This window comes from Sitophilus oryzae, unplaced genomic scaffold, assembly GCF_002938485.1.
Source record: "Sitophilus oryzae breed Bouriz unplaced genomic scaffold, Soryzae_2.0 scaffold_172_pilon_pilon, whole genome shotgun sequence".
Taxonomy (NCBI): Eukaryota; Metazoa; Arthropoda; class Insecta; order Coleoptera; family Curculionidae; genus Sitophilus; species Sitophilus oryzae.
The window spans coordinates 4,172,813-4,191,356 of NW_022146424.1; the positions used below are offsets into that span (position 1 = coordinate 4,172,813).

At 31.8% G+C, this 18,544-nt stretch overlaps 1 protein-coding gene across 1 annotated transcript in view; it reads left to right on the forward strand.

The window, feature by feature from the left end:
• Positions 1-18,544, forward strand: part of LOC115881556 (multidrug resistance-associated protein 4-like) — a 44,125-nt gene that overhangs the window by 25,099 nt on the left and 482 nt on the right. Inside the window, exons 5-6 of the mRNA XM_030899095.1 lie at positions 9,862-9,993; positions 14,409-14,440. Of these exons, the coding sequence (XP_030754955.1) occupies positions 9,862-9,993; positions 14,409-14,440 (164 nt within the window). The remainder of the gene's footprint in view (positions 1-9,861; positions 9,994-14,408; positions 14,441-18,544) is intronic.

Here is an 18,544-nt window from a genome sequence, read left to right on the forward strand (position 1 = left end):
AGTAGATATTGAATGTTTTTTGTTAAATTAGATCGATTTTCAAACCCCAAAATTTAAAATATTTTTTACATTTTACCCATTATCTTATGTACCTATTCATTATTTGTATATTGTAAAACATTTATTAACTGTATATTATGTATATTTCATGTAAACTATATCATTCTTAAAATACAAACCAAAAATACGAGGAATAATTATGTTTTCCATGTATTCTATAACATATTTATTAATCCGCGGTATCTAACTAGCGTGACGTCATAAATCTCGCTCCGAGTCTATTCTATTAGAGACGGCGTTGGTCTGATATTTAGAAAAGTCAAAGGCTGATGACATTTTACTTTTGTCAGTTATGACATTTCGCGTTGATTTTTGCAAGAAGAGGAAGAACTGTCACTTGTTTTATTATTTTCCTTTTCTATTTCACGAAAGTAAAAAGAGTTACCTATCTGATTCGTTCAGGCACTCATTTTAAAGAATATCAGTAACTTTTTGGACAGAGAGATTTTATATTTGCCATGTTGGTAAAAAATAACGGTCAAAATTCAAAGTTATTCATTTTATAGACTATACATTTGTACTCCTAACGCCTTCTAGAACGCATATATAAAGTCATTTTTTATATAACAGATTTCAGCTAAACGAAAGTTGAGCCGAAACAAGTGTTAAGGGGCCCACAAACGGTCAATATTATTGCGCAAACATATTGACCGTCTGTGGGCCCCTTTAGATGTGTTTTTGGGGTCGAAATACCGGGACCCCCAAAAATATTTGCATTTATTGAACTGAACTAACCGTGACATTTTGCAAAAAAAATAGATTATATATCAATTTTTATGGTTACCATTATCTATCATGAACTTTATAAGGAGTCTTATTCGTAATTAAATAAATATTTTCGTTGTTAATTAATTTGTAAAGAGATAAACAGTAACTCAGTTAAGCAATTACCGCAGCCTGACTTCTCTGGAATTTACAATAACCATTTTTTTTATCGGTTATATTTCATAATAATCAGGCATAATATTTTTCAATTACCTATATAAAAGTTTAATCTATTTTTTCGTTTAAAAGCAGATATTTAATTATTTATTCAGTTGATTTAACGTAAATATCTCTACTGTACAAATAAAACTCAACTCCGGATAGTAAATGGTCTTGAAGGAGTCTGTAACATTTTATGATCAATTTCATACTTAGAAACTTTTTTTTAGAATACTACTTTAAAGTAGACGGACACTGTTTTTCAAATTCAAATTCAAATTTATTTTTTTCTTTCAATAAAATACATTTAATTTGCATAATTATAATTATAGATTACATAAATACACATAAGTTAATGGTTAAAAAATGTAGGTAAAGTCTATCCAGTGAATTAGTGAAGAATTTGACAGACTACATCTAAAAAATGACAGAAAATGCAATATATTTCTGAATTAAACTGAGGATCACTGATTAATTGCTTAATACAATACCGGGTGCGTCTCAACCCCTATAACTTTTTTTATTTTTTCAGATAAAAAAAACGAGATTTGGTATGTTAGTATATGACATAAATTAGGATTGATTGACGCATTCAATTCTTTTCGGTTACTTCCTGTTTCACCGGAAATGACTACAATTTTTGATTTTTAAATGGCATCCTCTGTATTTTTTTACTTTATTCGAAAGAAAATGACACTCAGAATCGAATAACATATCATATATCAACTTTTGACATATTCGCTCAAAAACAAAGTGTGTTTTAAATTTCAATCTAGAGTACCATGAGACTGTGTTAAAAACACTAATTTTTAATCAAGGAGCCCTGGAAAAATAGATTTGATCGTCTAATGTTTTTAGTGTATTGTCCTGGCCGGTTAAAAGATGCCCAAATTGTATTTTTAATCATATCTCAATTTTTTTGAAATGGAACGATGGTGGTTCATTAGCATATTTGGAAAAAGCAGTTTTTTATGAATAATTTGATACCACACACTTGGTATTTCGGGCCAAATTGTCGTTATGAACCGCATGTTACAATTTCAAATAAACCATATGCGAAAATGTCAAAAGTTGACGTATGATATGTCATTCTATTCAGAGTGTAATTTTCTATCGAAGAAAGTAAAAAAATACCGAGGGTACCATTTAAAAATCAAAAGTTGTAGTCATTTCCGGTGAAACCGAAAGTGACCGAAAACAATTCGGTATGTCAATCAATCCTAATTTATGTCATATACTAACATACCAAATCTCGTTGTTTTATCTGAAAAAATAAAATTCACAGATTTTGCAACATGCGCAACCATCATAGGCGTATTGAAAATACCAGAGACAAGTCGGCGGTTGTCGGCAATCACCTGTTTTTTACATGTTATATTAACTTGTGACGTCATTTGGAAGAGCTCAAGAGAAATATAAAAGAATTAAATTTGGGAAAGCAATTTCACATCTGTGACGTCATGCGTCAGTTGCCTCACAGTATAGGCATATTTTGAACCCCTACCGTGCATAGTTACTGTAGATAAAAATAAATTAAAATATAGTTGGCTCCAACGATAATTTATTTTGCAGCTTCTTTTCATCATACCTAATAAAAAACCGTCACAACCACTACTCATAATATGTATCTATGTATTTTTAAACATCATTATGAGATTTAAGTATACGGTGCCCATAATATGAGTAGCGGTATTGACGGTTTTTTATGATGAATATAAGCAGCAAAATATATTATCGATTGCAGCAACTATACCTAGTTTACATTCAGTATGTTCAATTAATATAGTACATTATATCTATGCATGCTTTTAAAAATTTTAGTATTTGTATTATGGGTTTGTTTATTTTTTATGAAATGTATATTTTTCCTTTTAAAATAAACATAGAGCTTACTAAATCACTAGCTAGCCATTTTTAAATACAGGGTATTAATTAAGTATCTGGCCAAACTTGAGGAGGTAATTCTTTGAGTGTTTTTAAGGTAAAAAGTTCATATAAACATTTGTCCGGAAATGTATAATTTTAAAGATACAGGGGTGTCAAGGTGTTTTCTAATAGACCTTTTTTATTAATATCTCAAAGATTCGTTGGCCGATTTTGTTGAAATTTCGCCGTGTTGTGAACTTTGATAAGTTAGCACTAATTAAATGATAATTATTATTTACAACAATATTCAAACGATAAAAACTTATCTCAATAAATATTTGGCAACGCCTTGGATTCATTTGTTTTTACGCCTGTTGGTGGAAACCATGCAAGCTTTTTCTTTGTCCTAAGTTGTTAATTCAAAAAATAATAATCATATAAATAAATATAGGTCCTAATAGCCGATTGTTATTATATGTTTTGGATTTGGAGATGAGACCCGAGTTAATTATATGTTTTGGAACTTAATGATTTAATTAATTATTTCCTTTAATGCATTTACCTATCATTGCACCAAGAAAAAACATTGTATTAATCTAAATTTATTATTTATGTTATAATCGCTCTTTCACGTAAAATTTTCCCCTTGCTTCTCATACGGAAAGAGTTAGATTAAAATAGCCAAACTGTACCTAACAACCCATGCCTTGACGCATATTCTTTTTTATAATAATATCGGCTTTTTTTATCCGCCGGATCTTTATCAGACTAAACATCCATATTCAAATCCATAAAATAGTTGGCCCACTGATAAGTCCACATTTCGGCCCTCGAACGTCCTTGCTCTATTCGATGATCAACGCCGGCTAAACTATCGACTTACGTGTTGACAAGTTAATTAGGCAGGTTATTGAACTCCATGGTCGCAGCTAGCATGTCGTTTTTTCAAAGACGGGTCCCATATAAACGCGGCCAGAAGTATTTTCAATACTAAAAAAGTTATAGGGGTACTACTTTTGAGACGCATCCGGTATACACTCACGAAAAGCGGGCACCTTAAAATGTGGATGAATTTTAAAGTTTTATATATTGTGTTCTAGTGGAGTAGCTAAATTATTTGATTTTCTAAATTAAAAATGAAAGTTCCCATCTGTCAATTATACGAGGGAAAACATAATGTTGATATTTTGGTGAAAGTTTGAAACACCCTGTGGAATATAGTGGAATATATCACAAATCCAGGAAACTAAAAATCATTTTATCATCTAGGTGCATCTTTTCTCGATAATTGTTTGTTTTTTTGGTTCATCCCATTAGCTTTATTTTTTTGGAGCTATTCGGTTTTCAAGAAGCTTCAGCAGCATATTCTGCAGATAATATAAGTAAAAAGGTTCGTATACATGTATGTCCTAAAATGCTTTGTTTCGGAGATACAGTGTCTAGAAGTTTCATTTTTATTTCGGGTTTTTCCTTTGAATAAGAAGCCTAAAGAAGGAGCATATCAAAAATCTTAGGTCCACCGCGATGGGACTCAAATATGGCCGACTTAAATTCCGGTTTATCAGTGCCGTTCTAATTTTATTTAAAAAATGAAAAACTATGATGTAGGGTAGACGTGGGGTAGACTCAATAATTTGTTAGTTTATTTTACGTTGTGAATAAATGTTGGTAGTTATTAAAATTGTTATAAAAATATAAAATTCTAATAAAAATAGATAAGTTATAATAATTATTTATAACCATAAACATCCGATACGCTACTGAAGCAGGTAAGTCAAATTGACGTATCTAAATTCTTTGACATCTAATCTTTGACAAGAAAATAAAGGCAAAATGCAAGAAAAATATATAATTAGCATTAAGTGAATTTCATAAATGATCGGTTTTAATACACGTATGTATATTATATAGTCACTTACTAGCGAAAAGTTGTTCCATTATTTCACTCGGTTTTTGCCGAGATCTTACCGCACGCTACACAACCACCTTATTTTAGAGTCTTTTCGATCGCGATAGTGTCACTGTTAATTTAAGTTCTGCCACGATTTCCATCTAGATTTACTACCTTTATACAACTATCAGTAGTAGAATAAATAATAAATAACATAAAATAAGCTCCATAAAGACTGACAAATCCACAAAATTTCAAATCAAATTCAAATGTGTCAAATGAATCGTCAAACAGAACTGTCAAGGATCCCCACCCTAGAGTGCTTTTTCCGCCCACCATGCATGAATACATGGATAGCATTATGCTCCTTCCTTAGTCTTCTTATTCAAAGGGTTTTTCCAAATAATGTCTAAACTGACATCGATATTTAGATGAGAATTGGTATCTGGGCGTTTGTTTTTGACATGACAAATTTGATTTTGATGTCAATATGACTCCTAATTGTAGGGGGGTGCCACCTACATGTGTTTTAATTCTATGGTTTTAATTGTTTTGAAGAGTTATAACTTTTCGTCCGTACCTGTATAAAACTACCGAGGAAAAAAATATACATTTCCGTGACTTTTTACAAATGTACGATACCAGTCAAATAACTATCTAGTCGGCATGTTCATTTTTTATCGATGATGACCATGTATTGATTACTTCGATTCTAAATTCTAAATATCTTGGGAACGGTTGAGCTCTTGAATTTTTCGTACCTGCGAAGATCTTGGGATGGATTTAATGCATTCCGAATTAATTTGAGCTGAACTAATGTGTTCTTAGAACGTTTGAATTTAAATTCTGAGAATATACAGGATGTGTGTGCTGGAACCTCTTAGCAAAATGTATATTTAGAACTCCCAAATATACTAGACTGAGTCTTATTTGGTATTCCTAACCCAGAAACGCGATTGTGAGGTTTTTTTCTCGAAAAGAAAATTTTGAAATTTTGGAATTTTTTAGTTTTTAGTTAATTTCTTGATAATATGGCAACATAGGTAGTAGATTAAATTTACAAAAAAGAAAACACAGAAAAGATCCAGCTGTCATCAAAATTTAAGGAAAAAACATATTTTTGGAAATTTTCAAAGTAAAATAACTTTTTTACATTTTTTTTGGACATATTTGAAAAACGGTAGTCCTGAAAATATTTGCACTTATTTAAGATTCACCCTGGTAATCCTGGTATACAGGGTGTTCCTTAGTGACATGCTAATATTTAAGGGGGTGATTTTTGAACCTATTTTAAGAAAAAAAAACTTCATTTGAAGGCATGTCCTAAATATCTTAACTTTTGAAATACAGGGTGGTAAAATTTTCTAAAAAAAACTTTTTTTCATAACTCCGATGTTATTATAGATATATTTATGAGACTTGGTGGGTACACGTTTTCTATGCATCAAAATATCTATTTTTATGTACAAACAATTTTATTTCTTTTAACCAGTGGCGTCCATACCTGTTGTGCATTTAATATTTTTGAGGGAAAAAATTGTACGCCATTGACTTTTCTCCTAGAATATTTTTTTTTCAAAATCTTTATTCATTTCTAGACAATTTTCATAGCCGATTTTTTTCGTCGTTTTTGAGGTCATTTTACTTCGACGTTAAGTCATTTTCGAGGTCATTTTACTTCAGGGTCAATTCGCTAAAAATCTGATGCGGTGACTGTTGTGTGCAAATCGTTTTTACATCGGCTAGATGGAAATTAAGAGATACAACTTAACAAGTATAGCTAGAGACGTGAGAAATATAAAATAACACTCGACTGGTGCTATCCCCAAGTCTCTTCCTATATTTGTACAACTGTACAGCAAAACATTTTATACACCAAAAAACACAGTTTTATGCATAGAAGACATAATTTTAAGAAATTTTTTAGGAATTTTTACCACCCTGTATCACAAAAGTTAAGATGTTTAGGACATACATTCATATGAAGTTCTTTTTAAATAGGTTCCAGTATTACCCCCTTAAAGATTAGCATGTCATTAAGGAACACTCAGTATATCTGAGAAACTGGCTGATAAAAGCTGATTTTTTTGCAAATGAAGACTTCTATTTTTGTTTATTAAATTTTACCCACATTCCAAAAATGAAGATCTTTATATCAATTTTTCTGTTCCCAAATATCATATTTTTGAAATTGTTGACATGTTTATGGTGATATGAATAATAGCCTTATAGAAAAGTACTTTTTAACATTCATAGTTCATTCAGGATAGAAGCAATGAGGTTATAGATCTTAATCTTACAACAGATCATATCTTTTTGACTTTTATAACAAATAACTATTCTACAAGGCGAGGACATTATTTTTCATGAAAATACTTTATTTGTAAAATACACAAAACATAAAAACTATTTTTAACTTGTTGTAACAAAGATTCTGCTTAAGCAAATTAGCAAAACGGCGTCAAAGACGGCTGGGAAATCGATGATAATTTTAGTAATGTCATGCCCTAGACGTCATTTACATGGCTTTAGTGTGTGGCCTGGACTCTAAATTATTTTTTAATGGTGATTACTGCCAGTTGATCTTAAGAAGGTTGTAATTTATTTTTATACTGAATAAAAATTATTTTTAAATGGTGTAGTTTAAAATTCGAGAAAAAAGTATTTTTTTGGAAATAGATTTGTGTGTCTGGAATCATTTTATCCTTCTTTAATCTACTTCTAGTGTTAATTTGGCAAGTTTTACGTCAATTTTTTGGAAATGACGTTTAGAGATTGACCTCGCCAAAATTATTATCGATTGTCTTTCCTCAGCCGTCTTTGACGCCGTTTTTTTTTTCTTTCGGATCGTGCTATCGGAAAAAATGTGTCAAAGTTGGCTTGGAAATGGAGATTACTCATTTTTATTATGCATTCCGAATTAATTTGAGCTGGACTAATGTGTTCTTAGAACGTTAGAATTTAAATTCTGAGAATATACAGGATGTGTGTGCTGGAACCTCTTAGCAAAATGTATATTTAGAACTCCCAGATATACAGACTGGGTCTTAAATAAGTGCAAATATTTTTAGAGGAAATATTTGCACTTATTAGAGGAAACACGATTGTGAGGTTCTTTTCTCGAAAAGAAAATTTTGAAAATTTGTTTTTTTTTTAGTTTTTAGTTAAAAACATAATTTCTTGATAATATGACAACACAGGTATAGTAAACGCCACGAATGTTTGGGAGTGATTCATCGGTCGCTACCGTGTGAACTAATTTGTTCAAGGTCATATAAAACTTAATTCCAGTGCCGTGGTGTTTCAAGTCATATAATAATCAATATATTATAATCTGTTGTAATTTGTTGTTTTAACTGTCAAAATCTTGTCAAAAAGTATATTTGGTTATAAATATAAAATGGTATGCCCCATTGGTCGCACTGCAAGCACACCAATGGACTGACGCACAAAAACGAATCAATCAAAGAAACGCTAACATTTTAGAATAAGTAGGAGGAGCGCAGGCAGATGATTAGACCGGGCCTTTAAAAACCAACGTCTGCGGTAAAAATTTACGTTTTTAATGTAAAAATGATAGCGCGCGTGTCGATTCTAACTTCATCAAGCGATGAATCACTCCCAAACATTCGTGGCGTTTACTATAGTAGATTAAATTTACAAAAAAGAAACCCCACAAAAGATCCAGCGGTTCTCAAAATTTAAGGAAAACCCAAATTTTTGGTAATTTTCAAAGTAAAATAACTCGGTTTTTTGGACTTATTTGAAAAACGGTAGCCCTGAAAATATTTGCACTTATTTAAGATTCACCCTGGTATACAGGGTGTTCCTTAATGATATGCTAATATTTAAGGGTTTCATTTTTGAACCTATTTTAAGAAAAAACTGGTAAAATAAAATGGTATGCCCCATTGGTCGCACTGCAAGCACACCAATGGACTGACGCACAAAAACGAATCAATCAAAGAAACGCGATATCGTATGTCTAGCGACTCAGTCATTAATCCTCATTTCCAAGCCAGTTTGGCACGTTTTTTATCATACAATACTACTGAAGGAGCATAGCCAATATAAAATAGAACCAGTATTGAGTTATATTGAGTCGAACCATATACCGGGTGCGTCTCAGAAGTGGCTCACCCCTATAACTTTTTTATTTTTTAGATACAAAAACGATATTTGGTATGTTAGTATATGACATTAGATGGTTAATTACATTGGTCACTTCCTGTTTCACCGGAAATGACTACAACTTTTCATTTTTAAATGGCACCCTCGGAATTTTTTTTACTTTATTCGATAGAAAATGACATTTTGGTTTGGTATTTCAAAATTCAATCTAGAGTGTCATGGATATGTTAAAAATACTAATTCTTAATCAAGGAGCCTTGGAAAAATAAATTTGATCGTCTAATGTTTTTAGCTCGGTTTTTATAGTGTCTTGTCCTGACTAGTTAGAAAATGCACAAATCGTATTTTTAATCATATCTCAGTTTTTTCAAATGGAACGAGGGTGGTTCATTAGCATATTTATTTGGAAAAAGCATTTTTTACGAATACTTTGATACCACACCCTTGGTATTTCGAGTCAAATTTTCGTTACGAACCGCAAGTTGTAATTTCAAATAAACCAAATGCGAAATGTCACAAGTTGACATCTGATATGTTATTCTATTCAGGGTGTTATTTTCTATTGAATAAAGTAAAAAAAAATACCGACGATGCCATTTAAAAATCAAAAGTTGTAGTCATTTCCGGTGAAACAGGAAGTGACCGAAAACAATTGAATACGTCAATCAATCCTAATTTATGTCATACACTAACATACCAAATCTCGTTTTTTTAACAGAAAAAATAAAAAAGTTATAGGGGTGAGCCACTTTTGAGACGCACCCGGTGTTCTCATAGCCTGTTTAATTATACTTATTTTTAATCATATTATGATATAATTAAAAACGGCTTTAGCGATAGGTATACAAATTAAACCTTTATGTGTTTTTTGAGCCCCGCTAATGCTTATATTTATTAATAACTATTTGTGTTCCTGTACTAATATATATTTTTTTTCTGGAAATATAGTTTAAAAGTGATTTGCCAGTAAAATAATGATTATTTTTTAGAATAAGTCAACCGATTTTTTTGGGCCAGCTGTTGCAATTTTACTCGCCAACAGATGTGGATATTACGCAAGTACAAGCGTATTGGTACGCCGCTGGAATTGTTGTATGTTCTTTAGTAAACGTTCTAATAAGGTAGGTACTATTTTAAAAATATATCCTTAGGGATGATTATTTTCAATGTGAAAAATATCGATATACATATGGTGTTTTAAGAAGCATGACAAGATTCTTATGACAAGATTATGACAAGATTATGACATGATTATGACAATATGATGACAATGAAAAGTTGGTTTCCATAACAATGTATAATTTGTACTTTCTAAACCGTATAAAATTGTGATTATTTTGGAAATACGTGAACTTTTAATGCGCATGCGCAAAGTAAGGTCCTCGAGACCTATTGAACGTTTCATAAGTGCAATAAAGAAGTGAATCAGTATACCGGGTGTTGCATCGTCGAGCGGGACATAGGAAATCCCATGTAAATTTTAATGGGCTCAATTATTGGCTTCCCTAATTATTTTAGAAAATAAGTCTATTTAGGTTTATTGAAGAGCACTAAAACCCACATTCAAAAGAATAACTTTAGATATTTTTGATTAGCCCGTTTACGAGTTATCGCCGATTTATTTTTAATTATTTCTCCTTTCTTATGGCCCTGTATTTACCATGAGCACCAGTCAAGGTAAAAGATAACTGTCAAATGAAGTTGTCATTTCAGAAATTTATCTATTTAGTGCTTTATTATTATTATTAAAAACTCATACCTACATCGAAAATATTAGCCATGAATTACACTATCGGAGAAAAAGTATTGATGATTAAATGGTATTATCAAGGAAATAGTTATCAAAAGGTGTCGGACATGTTTACTGCTCTGTGTCCGAATAAACCGATACCTGGAAAATCTACAATCGCAAGGAATATCCAGAAATTTGAGACCAAAGGTACCCTAATAAATAACTGCAGATATGAAGCAAGGCAGAAACAAAGAGAAGATGCAAGAAATGATACCGACTTGGAAGTTTTATTGTGCGTGGAAGAGAACGATGGAAAGATCAGCACAAGGAAACTTGAGGATGAAATAGGAATAGATCACACTACAGCGTTTTGAATTTTGAAACGACATAAATACTATTCCTTCAAATATGAAAAGCACCAAGAGCTACGAGATGGGGACGAAATACGGCGGCAGGCGCTTTGTTTTGATATGATGGAAAGAGTAAACACAGATAGGGAATTTTTAAAAAATATATGTTTCACTGACGAATGCACGTTTACCTTAAATAATGAACCCAATGTTCAAAATTATCGATATTGGAACAAAGAAAACCAACACAGGTTTGTCGAAACAATGACGCAATATCCACAGAAAGTAAATGTTTGGGCAGGGATATTCGGCTACATGATGCCGCTAGAGAAAATCAGGAAGTTTGGTACCAAATGGATGGCTGCCCGGCACATAGTACCCTGGCTGTTCGGGAATATTTAGACAATAGTTTTAACGGAAACGTTATTGGCCTAAATCATACAGTAAATTGGCCAGCAAGGTCTCCTGATATTTCGCCAAATGATTTCTTTCTCTGGGGCCATTGAAAAAACGGGATATACAAGGATAAAAAATACCCAAATCTAGACGAGTTAAAAAATGCTATTTCTGCCGAATGCAATAGAATTTCAGTTTACCAACTAGCGAATGTAAGAAGAGAGTTTTATGATCGCCAGGGTTATTGTCTAGCAGTCGATGGAGGAATATTTGAACATCTTCTTAAATCCTAAAATTCTAACACTTTAATAGTACCTAAAATAATAAGTTATTGAATATTGTAATAATACTATAATTAATCTTGTAATTGATTACTTTATTTTACTTTAATTCATATTAATTTCTATTTATAAATACATCTTTAAGATTTCCGATATAGGAATGAGTTTTCAATAATAGTAAAGCACTAAATAGGTAAATTTCTGAAATGACAACTTCATTTGACAGTTATCTTTTACCTTGACTGGTGCGCGTAAGTAAATACAGGGCCATAAGAAAGGAGAAATATTTAAAAAGAAATCGGCGATAACTCGTAAACGAGCTAATCTAAAATATCTAAAGTTATTCTTTTGAATGTGGGGTTTAGTGCTCTTCAATAAACCTAAATAGAATTATTCTCTAAAATAATTAGAGAAGCCAAAAATTGACCCCATTAAAATTTACATGGGATTTCCTATGTCCCGTCCGACGATGGAAAACACCCGGTATATAGTTTGAAAATGGCATGTCGTGATGTTGGAGACATAATAATTTTTAATTCTAACCCTATGGCGTTGATTTATCCACGTATGTATATATGATCTAGGTATATGACGCGACGTTGAACGATGACTAACAATTCTATAGATTGTAGACAAGGGTTGTAGTTATTCACCCGTAATGTTATGCCACAGAGGCTCCCGCATTGATTTCCTTTAGAAATGTTTTCCAAGCTGTTAGTGCTTCAAAGTTTTGTAGGTTGAAAATATTAACATTGTTATGAATAAGGTTGAATAATGGTTACAGGTTCCAGGTTCTAATAACTTTTTCGCGTAAAACTCCTAATTTAGATATCCTGTATACAGAATTTTGATTTCGAAAATTATCCTAATAAATTATTATTACTTATAATAGCACATATTTCGTAAAATTTTCCACTTAGGCGAGCTAAGTAAAATAACCGATATCTAATATCGATCTTGGCTCAGAGTTTATTTATTTGACTTGAGCGGCAAACATAGCGAGCCTTTATTAATGACGCAAACCATAATTGAATTGAAATCTATCACGAACCATTTGAAACGTTATATTTACAGAATTCCAGTCCTTATTGTAGGTAAATTAATTTCTGTAATACGGGTCATTGGAACATAAACCTTCCCCTTGCATGGGGTCAGTTACAAATGGAAAGATACAGTGAAATTAAGTGAAATTTTCTTTTAATGGTATATTGTTTTATTAAGGGTCAAAATGACACTTTTTGCTGGCTAGGCTGGCTAGGCGTTAGCGAGTTCGACATACAGCCGAGGCGAAAAGTCATTTTTGCTCCGAATAGAACATGCTATTTTTTTCAAAATTTTACAAATAATTTTTTAAACAATTTCAAACATTCCAAATAATATTAAAAAAAGATTTAAAAGTCATACCTTGTATGTAATTTAGATCTTTGTATGTAATTTACGCGTCAAAACGGACGCGTTTAGACAGTTCGATTGCGATGACGGCACTGCAGCGACGGATGACGCTTATAAAAAATTTAAAGCTAAAACGTGCTTTACTTTTATGCCTAGGCGTTAAATGACTTTTTTATCAGTCACGTCCTTTGAATAAGAAGACTAGGGAAGGAGCATATCAAAAATCTTAGGTCCACCTCGATGGGACTCAAATATGGCCGACTTAAATTTCGGTTTATCAGTGCCGTTCTAATTTTATTTAAAAAATGTAAAACTACGATGTAGGGTAGACGTGGGGTAGACTCAATATTTTTCTTTATTTTACGTTGTGAATAAATGTTGGTAGTTATTAAAATTGTTATAAAAATATATTATTATAATAAAAATAGATAAGTTTAAATAATTATTTATTAACACAAACATCCGATACGCTACTGAAGCAGGTAAGTCAAATTGACGTATCTAAATTCTTTGACATCTAATCTTTGACAAGTAGTAAATAAAAGCAAAAATGCAAGAAAAAATATATAATTAGTTAATTTAAGTGAATTTCATAAAAGATCGGTTTACTACACGTATGTATATTATATAGTCACTTACTAGCGAAAAGTTGTTCCATTATCTCACTCGATTTTTGCCGAGATCTACCGCACGCTACACAACCAACTATTTGAGAGTCTTTTTCGATAAATCGCGATAGTGTCTCTGTTAATTTAAGTTCAACCACAATTTCCATCTAGATTTACTACCTTTATACAACTATCAGTAGTAGAATAAATAACAAATAACATAAAATAAGCTCCGTAAAGACTGACAAATCCACAAAATTTCAAATCAAATTCAAATGTGTCAAATGAATCGTCAAACAGAACTGTCAAGGATCCCCACCCTAGAGTCCTTTTTCCGCCCACCATGCATGAATACATGGATAGCATTATGCTCCTTCCTTAGTCTTCTTATTCAAAGGTCACGTCGCAAAAATTAATACTTTTATGACGTTTAAAAATGTCTATTACGAGAATTAAGGCCGATTTACACAAGTTCCGTTCCGTCAAACACTCTCGCTTAAGTCTCGTCTCCATACCGATCTCAAAAATGGCTCACTCCTGTAACTTTTTTTAAATTTGTCAGATAAATAAACGGGATTTGGTACGTTAGTTTATAACATAAATTAGGATCGATTGACGTACTCAATTCTTTTCGGTCACTTCTTGTTTCACCGGAAATGACTACAACTTTTGATTTTTAAATATGGTACCTCCGGTATTTTTTACTTTCTGATATTATATGTGTATCTAAAATTATGAATTATTGTTCAATTCTATGAATTTTAATTTTTTTTTCAGCCATCCTTACATGATGGGAATTTTACACTTCAGTACATGCATATTATTTCCGATTTTTAGTTTATTGTTTTTATGTATTTCATATAAAATGGGTCAGTTTTTTTCTTTAGGGTACTATTTTTGTTACTAAATATTTTTGTGGTTTTGTTTGTTTTCTTTATTTAATAAATGTTTTTATACTTTAATTAGAATAGTTTTTTTACATTTCCATTTACATATTGCTCGTTTGTCGCAGAATATAATTTTTAAAATTTTTGAGATTAAGATTAAAATATATAATTGATTTAAATATAAAAAGGGCGCCCTAAAGAATGCTGCTCGTAAGCGTCAGATACCCCAGGAACGGGCCTGCTTATATCACCCAGTCGGTGAATATGAAATAGTTTGTGTTCGGATAGTGACATTAAAAATGACAATGGGGTTCGGTAGAATAAAAACTAGTCCACTTAGTTTCCCAGTCATAAATATTTGATATTTATTAAAGTGAATAATTTGATTAATGGAAATAATAGTCTGACACATCCCAACTGGAGGAAAGTTAGTCTGGCTGAAAATTTGCGGACGCAAAAATTTGACAGATTTGTGAAACCTTTATTTTACCATGCTTGAAATTTACCTTATTATTTTATACTATCATAAACTATAATCAAAAGCAAGTTTGACTGATTTACGAAATTGGCAAATGAGTCTGCATGGTGGCATCTTGAAAATTGCAAAAATTACAACACTGTACGTTGCTCTTATTTTCCCGGATTTGAAAATTTGTCACATGACAAATAAAAATACTCTATACTTTCATCAAAAATACATGTCTGGCTGTCATTTACAATCACAAAAATCCCGCCAGATTCACAAGTCAGGTAGTTAAATGCGAGGAAATAAAGTGTTTTTAACCATAGTCAAATTTCAACAAGCACTTGTATAATAATTGAACATGCCGAATTTATCGCGCCTGACGAGCGTTGGAAGAGTCTGGCAAGGCTTTCGGGATGTTTCGCATTTAAAAAAATTTAGGACTACGAAAATAAGGGCAATGGTTTCAATAATTTTTATCCAATTTTTTACCTGTCAGACATATTACCTATTCTTACAGAGTTACTATCTCAGAGTGTCTCTCATTAGCGTATTCATCCCGGGGGAGGGGGGGGGTTAAGCCCAGGGGGGCTTAGGTCTTTTGTTTTTTAAAAAATGAAAAATAACATTAAAAACACAAAACGTTTACATGAATTTCTCTATCAATAAATTTCATAGACTTGGTTATCAAACCGTGTTCCTGTAGAATTACTTAAATACCTACAAATTTTCTAAAAAAAATAAAATTAACACATTTTTTGAACACAACAAAATAAAACTAGAAAACGTCATTTTTACTACATCACAAGCAAATAAAAATTAATACGTAGCCAAGAGTCATAATTCAAGATTTCCCTGGGGTGAGCCCAGAAGTACAAGGAGGGGGCCGGCACCCCCGGGCGCCACTGTTGTTACGCCAATGGTTTCTCTAGAGAGAGAATACATTATTTTCTTAACTAACTGCTAATTTTTGACAAGATTATTTATTTAAATTTTTAGTAAATGACTCTGAAATGAGTCTAGAGATTGCGACCTCGCCAAAATTATCATCGATCGTCATTCTTTAGCCGTCCTTGACGCCGTTTTTTTTTCGATCGTACGGTACGTCCACTATGATACACAAATATTTACAATCGTTTTATATCTCGGAGTATACCGAAGTTGTTTGACTTCCTACTGATAACAAAATTTATTCAAACAACACTATAGAAGAAGTCTGATTAAATATTAGTAATTCATTAAAGAAAAATGTTTTTTGTCAGTTTGTTGTACTATAACGCTAGAAATTTTCATTTTATTTGATAAATTTATGAATAGAAATTGACTCGTCACGCCACTTGCGCAATATGCTATTAATTTTCGTTGAAAATCACTGACCTGCCCTCACTTTTGGCAGGATACTTGTTTTATCGTTCATGCTAAAAATATATTAGCGAAATGATACGCCCAAACTGAAACGGTTACGTTATATAAGATGTATGTGATGGACTAAAATTCATTTGAACCAGGGGCGTAACTAGAAATAATAATCCCGTAGTAATATTGGCTCAGAAATCAGTTATATAAGAAATATTTGTTTATTTAGTATTTGGAAGCCTTTTCGAATAGTATGTCATAAAAAAATTTTGTCAACAAAAGTTTGGTTTGTTGGGGTACATTTTTGTTTATTTTCGTTTTTTTCTCGGTACGGTATTGATGTCTAAATTACAGTATCTACTTGGTTAAGTTCATACCTACACAAGAAAAGTGTTTAGAATGTAAAGCAAGAACACGTTTTCATGTAACCGATTTCAGTTATTCTAAAGTCGGAAAAAAGAGAATGATGCATTTCCGCAGAGAAATTTTTATGATTTCGTGTTTGGGGAGGCTTCTATATACTGGATGTTTTGTTGTTTTTTTATAAGTGATTTGAAGTAAAAAAAAACTTCACCCGTAGTTAATACTAAATATTTTTTCTCCAAATACAAGATTATAAATGGCACTAGTTTTTTTTTGTAAAAATCTACAAAGAGAACGTACCTATCTGTCAGTGTTTCTTTATTTCATACAAATTTGTACATCAATGGTGGTTTTATTTTATTTTGTCCAACTTTTAAGTGACTATAACTTTTTTGTTTTGGAAAATATTTTCTTTAAAAATCGAATCGAGATTTGGAACATTCTTTAAAAAAATAAATTGTAGGGTTTCTAATGAAGTTTTATGGCGTATGTCAAGTGTCACAGTTATTGATGTAACCTATTTTTTAATGGAACACCCTATCTATTAGATAGATGTGTACTGGATAGCATATTTTCTATTTCAATAATATAGATAGATAAATAGATAGATAGATTGATAGATAGATTGGTTATTTGACCACATTTTGTATAAAAATATAATTGTAACATGTCTAAAAAACTATACCGGGTGCGTCTCAAAAGAGTGGCTGACCCCTATAACTTTTTTATTTTTTCAGATAAATAAACGAGAGTTGGTATGTTAATATATGACATAAATTAGGATTGATTGGTGTATTCAATTGTTTTTGGTCACTTCCGGTTCCACCGAAAATGACTGCAAATTTTGATTTTTAAATGGCACCCTCGGTATTTTTTTACTTTATTCGATAGAAAATGACATTCTGAATAGAATAACATATCATATGTCAACTTTCGACATTATCACTTAATAAAGAATTGTATTTTAAAATTTAATCTAGGGTGCCATGGCTATGTTAAAAACACTAATTTCTCATCAAGGAACCTTGGAAAAATTGATTCGATCGCCTAATGTGTTTAGTGTCTTGTCCTGGCCAGTTAGAAAATGCTCTAATCGTATTTTTAATCATATCTCAATTTTTTCAAATGGAATGAGGGTGGCTCATTAGCATATTTGGAAAAGCATTTTTTACGAATAATTTGATACTACACACTTGGTATTTCAAGTAAAATTTTCGTTACGAACTGCAAGTTTTAATTTCAAATAAACCATATGCGAAAATGTCAAAAGTTGACATATGATATGTCATTCTATTCAGAGTGACATTTTCTATCGAATAAAGTAAAAAAATACGTGGGGTGCCATTTAAAAATCAAAAGTTGTAGTCATTTCCGGTGAAACCGGAAGTGACCGAAAACAATTGAATACGTCAACCAATCCTAATTTATGTCATATATTAACATACCAAATCTCGTTTTTTTAACTAAAAAAATAAAAAAGTTATAGGGGTGAGCCACTTTTGAGACGCGTGTATCAAACAACATACAGATTGTTAACTGGACGGTTACTTATTGGGGAACAGAATGGCAACACTGCCTACTCCCTGTAGCTAAGCTGCCGACTCGTCTCGTCGCGTCGTCTCTCGACGAGCGGGCCGAGGTTGCCATATTTCAACCATAAAGCTTTTGCCGCGAGTAATAAACAAATTAACCTGTATAATAATATGTAAAGTAAATATTCATATGTTGTCCTATATATCACATACATATATCATATGTTTCTTGTACCGTATGATCGAAAAACAAAGTCGTCAAACAAGGCTGGAGAATGGCAGTCGATGATAATATTGGCGGGGTCAATCTCT